The following is a 13,066-nucleotide window of genomic DNA, read 5'->3' as shown; positions in this document are numbered from 1 at the left end:
TCAGTGCAAGGGTAATGCACATGTAATAACACCACTCCGCTTTGTACTTCCTCCCAAGCAATACTCTGGAGTAGGGATGAGCCGAACACCCCCTGGTTCGGTTCGCACCAGAACCTGCGAACGGACCGAAAGTTCGCACGAATGTTAGAACCCTATTAATTAAAATGGACGCGAACGTTCACAATATAAAGTGCTAATTATAACGGCCAATATGCATGTTATTGTCCTAAAAAGGGTTTGGGGACCCGGGACCTGCCCCAGAGGACATGTATCGATGCAAAAAGAAGTTTTAAAAACTGATGTTTTTTCTGGAGCAGTCATTTTAATGATGCATAAAGAGAAAATAAAAAGTGAAATATTACTTTAAATATCGTAACTGGGGGGTGTCTAAAGTATGCCTGTGAAGTGGCATGTGTTTCCTATGTTTAGAACAGTCCCTGCACAAAATTACATTTGTAAAGGAAAAAAAGCCATTTAAAATTGCTTGCGGCTATTAAAGCATTAATGAAGTAATTATTAAGTAATGTCTTGTCCTGGCAATATGGAGGAAAATCTTTGAGAAAAATGGCATGGCTACCCCATCACCCCCCTGCCTCAGCCCATTACCAGCCCCTTTCGGTCTTGTATGGATATTAAGGGGAACCCCGCACCCAAAATATGTTATGTTAATGTTAGGCAGATGCCTGTGTTGCACAAATGAACTACACAACACCAGCAACGAGGGGGTAGATTCAGGTGTATGCTGTGCAGGAGGCACACTACACTGACAGAATATTAGGCAGATGCCTGCGTTGCACAAATCAACTACACAAAACCAGCAATGAGGGGGGGTAGATTCAGGTGTATGCTGTGCGGGAGGCACACTACACCCACTGTAACAGCGCTAGGTTAGGAAGCAAAGAAAAGCTGACACTGTCCCTGCCTATCCTGCTCTCTCCTTGAACACTACACTCACTGTAACAGTGCTATCTAAAGAAGCAAAGCAAAGCTGACACTGTCCCTGCCTATCCTGCTCTCTATGAATACCGCAACACACTACACAAGGCCGCCGCGCTGGTGGCTTTATATAGTGTGGGGTGTGTACTAACCCCCCTGAGCTATAATTGGTGCCCCCAGTGCATTATGGGCCGTTCGTATCACAAGAATTTGATGCGAACGGCCCACAAAGTTCTGTTTTCGACAATCGGACGAACGGACGATGTTCGATTCGAACATGGGTTTGAATCGAACACCGGGCTCATCCCTATTCTGGAGCTAGATCTTTCGAATCATGCAACAGGTGCAGGGATCCTTGTACAGCTCAACAGTCATATAAATACAAAAAAAAATGACCTCGCTCATTGCGCAGATATCTTATAAAACATCCATCAATTTATTGTTAAAAAAGGTTCCACTCACATTTTAGTTGAATCATGAAGGCAAAAACCTGAAGCGGCCAGCACTTCAGAAACAGTCGCTGCAGTGTGGTTTGTCCGTGTCCCACGTCAAGCCAAGCTCCACCCAACATTTCGTCACACAAAGTGCATCATCAGGGGTGTGGTTTTTCATAGTTTCATAGTTTCATAGTCCGCTATTATTCGGCAAAAGTGTGCATGAGGGGATCCCATATAGTTGTAGTCCTGGGAATGAGCCTTTATTTCATGCACTACAAAGAATGTGGTTTACATGATTAGGTGTCCATGTGGGTTACAGTATATTGGACGCACGATACGCATGTTACATGTCAGACTTGGCGAGCATGTGGGTAATATTAGGAAGGGATACCCAAAGCATAGTCTGACTAAACATTATGCGTTAAAACATAAGGTACTACCTTCTTGGGGATAGATAAATTTACAGGTCACTGGAGGGGGGGGCAGTAACATTCGGGGGGGTTTCCAATTGTGAGTCAAATGGATCTAACAGGCCCAGGCATACCATCCACATGGAATGAATATTGAGTGGGACCTGAATTATTTTATTAATAGAGGTTGAATCGGTCTTTTTCCATGTGTGATAGTGTGTTACTAATTGGTGTAGCATATTGTGATTATTGTTTTTTTATTGTTTCATTAACTTTTTATTATTGCTGTTTTTTGGATTTATGGATTTTTTTTATTTTTTTATTTTTTATTTTTTATTTTTGCTTTTATTTTCATTATTATTTTCATTTTTTATGTTTTTATTTTTATTTATTTTTTGAATATGGCGCCATTCAATGTTTTATATTTGTATGTTTATTGTGCTACCACAAGGTGTTTCTGCTTTAGGGTTTGTCCATGTACTATTATAGCCTTGCCGTAGGATTAAGTCCATTAGTGGGCTAGTTCACCTATTTGATGCCTTTTTTCTATTTTTATAGATAAAACAGAGAGGTATTTCTAAGTATTTAAGGAACTTTGTTTAGATATTTGCCGTATAATAGCGGTTGGTTACTGGGGGTTCCAGTAAAGGGATACTTATGGTTAGGCTGGTTGTTCTCATCCGTCGCGTCCGGGTGTGTTTGTCCATTTAAAACGTCCCTTTAGACGTCAAAACCACGCCCCTGATGATGCACTTTGTGTGACGAAACATTGGGTGGAACTTGGCTTGACGTGGGACGCGGACAAACCACACTGCAGCGACTGTTTCTGAAGCGCTGGACGTTTTAGTTTTTTGAATTCATGATTCAACTAAAATGTGAGTGGAACCTTTTTTAACAATAAACTGATGGATGTTTTATAAGATATCTGCGCAATGAGCGATGTCATTTTTTTGTATTAATATGACCGTTGAGCTGTACAAGGATCCCTGCACCTGTTGCATGATTCGAAAGATCTAGCTCCAGAGTATTGCTTGGGAGGAATTACAAAGCAGAGTGGTGTTATTACATGTGCATTACCCTTGCACTGATGGTAAGGGTCTGTCGTGTTGGGTGATGGTGATGGGACCCTGCTATCTTCATATCTGTCTGATGAGGTGGAGGGAGATCAGCTGCTGATTTGTTGAATCTTTTCTACATTTCTGGACTTTTTTATACACAATTTATATGTTCACATCTGTTAATGAACTTTTTGAGTGCGCCACATTTTTCTTTTCTATATTTTGTTTATTGTTTCCAGCAATATAGTGTGAGCTGCCATTTAATATTTTTTTAAATTAAGCGCAACAAATTTATTTAATTCCCTTTCACACTGATGCAGTGGGGCTTGATCGCACCAGATGTGTAGAGCAGTGTTACCACAGGTTTGACGTGTATTCTATTATGTCCAACAGTTTTGGATTGGTTTTCAGAAAGTGCATCAAAACCAATGGACATAACAGAACTCTATGGGAAAACCCAGCTAACCTGCATCAAACCAGTGTGGTACACAGAGCTACAGCCATGGTCAAACCACACCACATTAGTGTGAAAGAGGTCTAAACTCCTGTGAGATGGTTCCAAATTTAAAGGTAACTCAAAGAAAAGCCACCTATAATTAAAAGTAAAGTAAAAGTAAAGCCATATACATATATATATATATATATATATATATATATATATATATATATATATATATATATATATATATATATATACATATACATATGTATATATATATATATATATATATATATTCAACCATTTATAAACTACAATGTGCTTACAAGTAAAGCAGTCAGTGTCATATTTTATTTTACAATTTATTCGTTTTATCTATAATTACAAACATGTAATTGTCTTAATATGGTCAATTCATTGACATCATTTTTAACAATTTTAATCTACTCATTATATTCTTTTCATATAATGGTATTTCCTTTTTTCAGACCTCTTTATTCGGGTCATTATTGCATCCATGCTAGTTTAAAGTAACTTCCCGTTTGTTTAAAAATATTTTACATCTTATTTTCTATCTCATTGTGCTCACTCATATTTACATTGGCATATTGGATTACACATAAAACGTTATTTTTCCAAATAAATGAAAAGGCTATATTTAGTCCATTGGGATTCTTAGTATCCAAGTTAAATATCCACTTAGCCTCTAAGGGTAGAGATTTTTCACCCAGAAGCAAAGCTAAAACAGCACCGCTCAAAATGTCCTGCAATATTACTCCAGCCATCTCATGGTCCTTTCAGGTGCTGGTTGGGTTATTTAAGGCTCATCAGGCTCAATCCCAGGACTACAACTATATGGGATCCCCGCATGCACACTGACCTTAACAGTGTGTCAAAGGCATTTTGTTCAGTATTCCATATATTTTACTTGATCAAGCTGAGTAATTTCCAAACTTTCAAATCCATTTTTAACCTTGTGATTTCTGATCAACCAACTATATTTTATAATTTTTTTTATTTCCTGTAGTATGCTGTTTTTAATATCTTCTCAGGATAGCCTCTTTCTCTCAATCTATTCTATAATAAATTATATTCCTTTCCAAAATTCCTCCTTGACAGAGCAGTTTCTCTTTGTTCCTACTGGGATGCTGCTTTTTTAAAGGGGCAGATAGAAGAAGGTGATTGTGGACAGTCACTTCCTGTACAGTATATCTTTGTTTGCAGGCAGGGCTCAAGTCCTGCGGGAGTTCCCGTTAGCAGCCGTTTCCTGCAAGACTTTGAAGTATGCGAGCTGTGTGGCAGGTGCAACGCCAGCAGCTGCCGACACAGCTCACAATAGTAAGTGCCGCACACCTGACCATTCAGGCATTGCCAGTAGGGGGCCCCATGACAGCTTCCACTTCGATCTACCTGTCAATCACAGCTAGCTGACGGGTAGATCAGGTCCCTGCTGCTAAGAGATTGTATTTAGTCAGACCTCTCGTGATGCGCTCCTCCCCGCCGACCCCTCCTGATTTTCTGTCTCCTCATCTCCCCCCCCGTCTCCTGCATACTTGCTCTGTGTGTCCCACTGAATCCCCCCTCCTCTATCTTCAGTGCCATATGATGAGAGAACCCAGAGGAGGAGCACAGCTATTCTGCTCACAGGAGATGCAGGGAGAGAGGTGAGCTGAGGGAAGAACATCAGTTTGGGGTGGTAACCTGAGCACAATACCTGGCAAAGTTTAATGCCAGGAGGGAAGTTTATGTGGAAATATGTGAAGGGTTGGAATAGCAGCGAGGGTGTGTTGGAGCCCTGCAGAGTTTGCAGCCCCCCAAGCTAACATACATCTCCTAAGCAGGAACACATCACTATCTCCCCAAGCATTCTGTCCAGATAATGTGCAGTTCATTTATGACCTTTCCGTTTAACCCTGTGTTATCCAAACTCTGTTCAATGAAAAGTGTAAACTCACCACATAAACACCCTATATACAAAATAACATTCCCCAATAAAGATCAGAACATGATGTTCAGTTAAACACAGTTAAGCTTCATATACACAATACGAAAATTGGTTGAAAAATAACACTTTTGAAGCGTCCGTGCATATGAATGTATCTTTTTTATTTTTTTTTGGTGGGGGAGTGGATCTTGGGTAGGAGTTCCCACACTTTTTTCCCCAGGACTTGACCCCTGTTTGCAGGGTTCCATTTGGGTCCAGATGTGAGAAAGCATGATGAGAAAGCCAAAGATTTACAATCATGGAGCTTTCAAGTGTTAAAGTTAGACCCAAGAAAAGACAACCTGGGGCATACATTTTTATGCTTAGTTTACCCACAGGATCTTTTCAAATATAGATCAATTGACCAAAAAATGTTCTAATTTCTTTTTCATAACTTTATGCAACATCTATGCATTTACGCATAGCTTCTCTTATTTCACGGTTCCGTAGACTGTATACAGCAGGATTCAGTAGTGGGGTAAATGCAGTATATAAGAGGGAGATAACTTTGTTTACATTCAGTGAACTTCCTGAAGAAGGAGCTGTGTATTTAGCAATTAAGGTCCCATAATATATTGCAACAACAATAATGTGGGAACTGCAGGTAGAGAAAGATTTCCTTCTTCCGGAGGTGGTGGAAATCTTCAGGATAGCAAAGCAGATTTTAACATAAGTCATAATCACAAACATGAAGGGAAATAGCACAACAGGTATGGAAAATATCATGGTTTCCAGTTCTATGATGTAGGTGTCAGAGCAGGAAGCATGGAGGAGAGGAGCATGGTCACAGTAAAGGTCATCAATGATGTTGCAACCACAGAACTCCATTTGGGTCATTGGAATAAGAGAAGACAGATTAAGGATAAATCCAACTGCCCAAGACCAAACAACAAGGTGGAAACAAACCTTCATGCCCATTATAGTGTGGTAGTGTAATGGGCTACAGATGGCCAAGTATCGATCATAAGACATTGCCGTTAGGAGGAAACATTCAGAAACAGTTAAAGAGGAACCAAAAAAGTACTGTGTAAGGCAAGAACTCAACAACATAGTTTTACATTTACCTAATAGCATACACAACAGGTATGGAACCACGTTTGTAGACAGTAAGATGTCAGAAAAGGATAAATGACACAAAAAGAAATACATCGGAGTATGAAGCTTGTCACTTCTCAAAATCAGCACAATGATTAGAATGTTCCCAGCTATGGTGAAAATGTAGGTGAAAGAAAGTATAACAAAAAGTGTGTATTTAAGTCCCACAGAACCTTGTATGCCCAACAGAACAAACTCTGTGATTCTTGTCTGATTGCAGGAACTCATTGTAACAGTAAGCCTTTCCATAGATTTGAGTGGCCTGTGGAAATGATCTAGGCTCAAGAGTGATTTTGTTCATAATCACTATTAAACAAAAAAAAAAAAAAACTTAGTAAATAAATATTTTAAGTTAATCTGAAATGATAACAAAATTGTTGCTCAATTCACTTAACTTCTTGCCAAATGCATATGTGCGGTGGCAAGAGAGGTGGGCTTCAATGCCTAGACATGTGTGCGCATGGCAGCCTGAGGTTGAGTGCTAAGATTGTGCTAACTGCATACTCCCAGCACACTGACCAAGCTGTCCCTGATGGGTCTCCACACAGACTGAGCTATCCCTCTTTATCATACAATTCAGGCTGGCAGGTTATCGATTAGTACTAATGCCTGTTTTCACTACTGGTGTGTAAGGGAGAAGTACAATTTTATATGATCTTACAGTACTTCACTATCAGTCTTTCTTTCTTCTCTCCCCATCATTTGAGCCTGGTTACCTACTTCGCAAGTCCCAGAATATATTTTGAGGATTTTACTGCACCGGATCATCCAGCTTATACCAGATCCTATTGATCACTGCCTGTTTGACCCCAGACTGTGAAGCTGGTGGTCTATGATTTCTGGTGAGTTGGGTCACAAAGAGGAGTGTGGCAATCAGCACCAGTCATCTTTTTTGAAACACATTTGCACTTTATTTGGAGCACTTGTCACTTTAATTATTGACCACCTTTGTATATTTTCTTCAATTTTTTTTCTTATGTTGTAAGCATTATTGTAAAGGTACATCAATTAGGTTTTGTCACTTGATTTATATATTTATCCTAAAATATATTTTTGTTTATTTAGTGAGCACCGTTGTACAGCTGCCAGCAGGTCTTTATTAGTTCACCAATATACATTTACATCTAAGGTATAGGGTCACCTTGATAGCACCGTATTTTTCACTCCATAAGACACACATGACCATAAGATGCACCTAGGTTTTAGAGGTTGAAAACAAGAAGAAAAAAATATTCTGAACCAAATGGTGTACTTAAATGGGCACTATGTATTTTCCAGTGCCCATGAAATGCAGAGTGACCATTACCATAGAAAATGCAGAGTGACCATTACCATAGAAATTATTGGCAGGGTATTGGTAGGGTATTGCAGAGTATTGACAGGGTATTGCAGAGTATTGGCAGGGTATGGCAGAGTATTGGCAGGGTATTGCAGAGTATTGGCAGGGTATGGCAGAGTATTGGCAGGGTATGGAAGAGTATTGCAGAGTATTGGCAGAGTATTGCAGAGTATTGGCAGGGTATGAAAGAGTATTGGCAGGGTATGGCAGAGTATTGGCAGGGTATGGCAGGGTATTGCAGAGTATTGGCAGGGTATTGCAGAGTATCGGCAGGGTATTGTAGAGTATTGGCAGGGTATGGCAGAGTATTGGCAGGGTATGGCAGAGTATTGGCAGGGTATCGCAGAGTATTGGCAGGGTATTGCAGAGTATTGGGAGGGTATGGCAGAGTATTGGCAGGGTATTGCAGAGTGTTGCAGAGTATTGTCAGGGTATTGCAGAGTATTGGCAAGGTTTGGTAGAGTATTGGCAGGGTATTGCAGAGTATTGACAGGGTATGGCAGAGTATTGGCAGGGTATGGCAGAGTATTGGCAGGGTATGGCAGAGTATTGGCAGGGTATTGCAGAGTATTGCAGAGTATTGCAGGGTATGGCAGGGTATTGCAGAGTATTGGCAGAGTACTGGCAGAGTATGGAGGGATGGCTGTGACTGCACTTGTCACAGAGCAGCGCTGTGGGCACTACAGATGCAGCCCACATCGCTGCTGCCATCCAATCTCTCCCCTCCACTGTACAGATCTGTACACAGAGGGGAGAGATGACGCCAGTTTGTTTACAAGTGATCGCTCTGTGATGGAGCAATCACATTGCAAACGGCGGGTGCACCAAGAGGCTGCGGAGCGCTAAGGAGCGCTCAAGCTTATATTCGCACCATAAGACGCAGGCACATTTTCCCCCATATTTCTGGGGGAAAAAAGTGCGTCTTATGGTCCAAAAAATATGGTATATATATATATATATATATATATACACAGTATCTCACAAAAGTGAGTACACCCCTCACATTTTTGTAGATATTTTATTATATCTTTTCATGTGACAACACTGAAGAAATGACACTTTGCGAAGTATGTAAAGTAGTGAGTGTACAGGTGTATAACAGTGTAAATTTGCTGTCCCCTCAAAATAATTCAACACACAATTCAATAATTCAACACACAGCTTTTAATGTCTAAACTGCTGGCAACAAAAGTGAGTACACCCCTAAGTGAAAATGTCCAAATTGGGGAATATTATCCATTCTCCCTCCCCGGTGTCATGTGACTTGTTAGTGTTACAAGGTCTCAGGTGTGAATGGGGATCAGGTGTGTTAAATTTGGTGTTATCGCTCTCACTATCTCATACTGGTCACTGGAAGTTCAGCATGGCACCTCATGTCAAAGAACTCTCTGAGGATCTGAAAAAAAGAATTATTGCTCTACATACAGATGGCCTAGGCTATAAGAAGATTGCCAAACCCTGAAACTGAGCTGCAGCATGGAGGCCAAGACCATACAGCGGTTTAACAGGACAGGTTCCACTCAGAACAGGCCACGCCATGGTCAACCAAAGAAGTTGTTCAGCGTCATAACCAGAGGTTGTCTTTGGGAAATAGACGTATGAGTGCTGTCAGAATTGCTGTAGAGTTTGAAGGGGTGCCTGTCAGACTATACGCTGTACACTGCATCAAATTGGTCTGCATGGCTGTCATCTCAGAAGGAATCTAAAGATGGTGCACAAGAAAGCCTGCAAACAGTTTGCTGAAGACAAGCAAACTAAGGACATGGATTACACTGTTATACAAGCTGAGCTGTACACTCACTACTTTACAAAGTGTCATTTCTCCAGTGTTGTCACATGAAAAAATTGAATAAAATATTTACAAAAATGTGAGGGGTGTACTCACTTTTGTGAGATACTGTATATATATATATATATATATATATATATATATATATATATATATATACACACACATACATATTTTTTTCAGCTCTCAACTCTAGTTTACAGCTGATAATGAAGAACTGCAAACAAAGTACAGACAGGGTTAACCATTTCTCGACCATGCTATAGCCAAATGACAGCAACAGTGTGGTTGCCCAGTTCCGGGTGGGCGTCTTTGCTGCGGCATTCTGTGAACTCAGCTGATCACAGATCAGGGGAAAGGGCCAATCACAATTAGCTGTGTCCAATCACATCTGATCACAATGTAAACAGGCTTGCCGGTTATTACCATTCCTTTCCTCACACGCTGTCACATCATGAGGAGAGGAGAGCTGGTAACCAGCATGTGTGACAGGAGACGTCTACAAATGATAATCAGCATATTGATCATCAGTGTGCTGATTATCAGTACAGCCCCAACAGTGCCCATCAGTGATGCCTATCAGTGCCTCCTCATCAGTACTGCCTATCAGTGACCATTAGTGCTGCCTATCAGTGCTGCCTATCAGCACCCATCAGTGTCACCTATTAGTGCCAATCAGTGCCGTCTATCAATGCATGCTCATCAGTGCCACCTATCCATGCCTCCTCATCAGTGCCGCCTATCAGTGCCCATCAGTGCTGCCTACCAGTACCCTTCAGTGCCGTCTATCAATGCATGCTCATCAGTGCCACCTATCCATGCCTCCTCATCAGTGCCGCCTATCAGTGCCCATCAGTGCTGCCTATCAGTACCCATCAGTGCAGTCTATCAATGCCGCCTATCAGTGCAGCCTATTAGAGCCCATCAGTGCCTAAACAGTTTTGGATTGAGGCTATAGTGGACTTTAATGATACCATAACACTTGGGATACAAAAATAGAAAAAACAAGTTGAATTTTATTGAGTTTACACACTGATGGGTACTCCATTTATCTCCACATCAGAGCCACCTATCAGTGCTGCCTATCAGTGCCCATCAGTGCAGCCCATCAGTGCTGCCTATTAGTGCCGCCTAGCAGTGCCCTTCAGTGATGCCTAGAAGTGCCCATCAGTGCACATCAGTGCCACCTAACAGTGCCCATCAGTGCCTCCTCATCAGTGCCCATCAGTGCTGCCTTATCAGCACACATCAGTGAAGGAGAAAAATTACTTATTTGTAAAATGTAATAACAGAAACTAAGAAACACATTTTTTGCCAAAATTGTCAATCTTTTTTCATTTGTTTAGCGAAAAACTTAATACCCAGAGGTGTTTAAATACCCCCAAAAGAAAGCTATAGTTGTGTGAAACTAATGGTAACAATGTCATATGAGAACAGTGCTGCATGGCCTGAGCAAGTGACCGCGTGACAGCACTAAAAGCTGAAAATTGGCCTAGACAGGAAGGGGGTGAAAGTGTCCAGTAGGCAAGTGGTTAAGTAAACACATTAAATTAAATGTTAAACCTTGCTCCACAGCCCCTTTCTAAACATCACATAGCAGGGAGAGCATGGAGGGAATTTTAAGTAAAAGGACTTAAGAAGGTAAGCAGAAATTTCTAAATATTTTCTTAAAGTTATGCTATGTGAATAGTAACGTATAACAAATATATAGGGAAGTTATCCCAAGTTGATTGTAAAATTGGAAATACACTTCAACCTTTTGCTTCCAGAGCCATTTTTTATTTTTTTTTAAAACATGTTAAAATATTTTAGGTGTAGTGCACCCCCTAGGGAGCCGCAGGTGAAATGGGATCCCCCACCTTGCACAGTCAGGCACACTGCATCTTAACAAGCACATTTGAGTCAGGAAAAAGTCCAGTGCTTTGGTTTGTTATTTATTGAGGGAATAGAACTTGGATAGGGATCGGGGAAAATTATGGGATGCCCACTTGACTTCAAACAACTTCAGGGACAACTCTTACTATTTACAGTCTATATACACTCCTCTCTTCCTCCAGCACTAATCTTGTTTTCAGAATTCCAGCTGGCACACTGGTGATTAATCCAACAAAAGGCAACTGGCAGGGCCCCTTGGTTGCGTAGCGAAGTCCAGTGTCCAGCTTACTTCCTTGTGGCTTCTGATCCCAGCACCACCTCTTTAGGCACTGCCAGCCCACCTGGCTGCAGCTGCCCCTTTCACTAGCCCACCTGGCTACTTCTCCTCAGTCCTCCCAGACTGTCACACTATCCAGTCCACCCGGCTGACTCCTCAGGAGATCTCCTGCATATACTGACCTGCTCCTCTTGTCCTCAAACCTGCTCCCGTGCCTCCAGGAAAGGCTTTTTCAGTGGGTTGTAGCTGATCCCTCCAGCAACCGAGCCCCGGGCCCGAGATCACCCCCCCCCCCCCAGACTAGGGGCACCCTCAAGGGCCTCCTCAGCACTCCATCTCCATCTTCCACCCAACTGTCCTTTACTGACATTACCCAAGAGTATTTATGAGGTGGCATGCCCCTTGTCAGCCCATTTTGCTGAGTATTGGCTAGCAGACATGTGCATTTGTTTTCGTCTGAATGCATTTTCGTCCGAATTTCGGGTATTTTCGTTATCATTTTAACAAACGATAATGAACGCACAGAATCCGAAAACCGAAAGATCCGACATAAACAAATGCTTTATTTTCATTTTCGTTGCAACAGTTCGATATAGATAGGAGATTCAACATGATGCTGACAATAGCGATCTGTGTCCATCGAACCTGTGGTCGAATGTGTCTAACCTTAGCTCTATTAGTTCAAGATTATTCTACATAGAGAGAAAAGATTTGACATAGAGAGAAAAGATTCAACATTATAGAGACAATAGCAATAAAGGTTGAATGTGCCTAACCTAACTCTATTAGTCCAAGCTTATTCGACATGGAGGGAAAAGATTTGACATGAAGATTCGACGAAGCAGTCATTTATGGTCAAATGCTCCGCCCATAGGCTATAGAAGAATTGTAATGTTGGTTGACTGGTAATAATAATCAATAAATATAATTATTACTAGTGTCATACAACATTAGAATCCTACTATAGCTTGTAAGCAGAACATTTGACCGGAAATGTATGATTGCGGCATCGTACAATTTAGCTGCTCTGTCGAATCTTCTTAGAACATTCAACAGACACCATAAGCCTTCGATGACAGACTCGACCTTAATTATTTTGGATATTTGGACGAATGCATTTTTTAACAAAACAAAATAAATAAAAACTAATTTCGGGCGTAACTAGATAAATGTATTTTTTGGACAAAAACAAAATTTCGAAACAAAACATTTCAGTGTGCACATGTTTATTGGCTAGGGACCACATCAATATTCCAGGCAGCTCCTCCTCCCCACATCAGATAACCCCCTAGGACAGTGATGGTGAACCTTGGCACCCCAGATGTTTTGGAACTACATTTCCCATGATGCTCTTGCACTCTGCAGTTTAGTTGAGCATCATGGGAAATGTAGTTCCAAAACATCTGGGGAGCCAAGGTTCACCATCA

At 41.2% G+C, this 13,066-nt stretch overlaps 1 protein-coding gene across 1 annotated transcript; it reads right to left on the bottom strand.

The window, feature by feature from the left end:
- Positions 1 to 3,788: 3,788 nt before the first annotated feature.
- LOC143963894 (olfactory receptor 6B1-like) lies at positions 3,789 to 6,659 on the bottom strand. The gene has a single exon (XM_077473633.1). It carries the CDS (start codon positions 6,606 to 6,608, stop codon positions 5,661 to 5,663), a length of 948 nt encoding a protein of 315 aa, XP_077329759.1. The 5' UTR covers positions 6,609 to 6,659; the 3' UTR covers positions 3,789 to 5,660.
- Between the last annotated feature and the right edge of the window lie 6,407 nt (positions 6,660 to 13,066).

This window comes from Lithobates pipiens, unplaced genomic scaffold, assembly GCF_037356315.1.
Source record: "Lithobates pipiens isolate NorthernLeopardFrog02 unplaced genomic scaffold, aLitPip1_a1.2 Scaffold_8, whole genome shotgun sequence".
NCBI lineage: Eukaryota > Metazoa > Chordata > Amphibia > Anura > Ranidae > Lithobates > Lithobates pipiens.
Note: the sequence above shows the minus strand (reverse complement) of the source record. Positions and strands in the feature narration are given on the sequence as shown.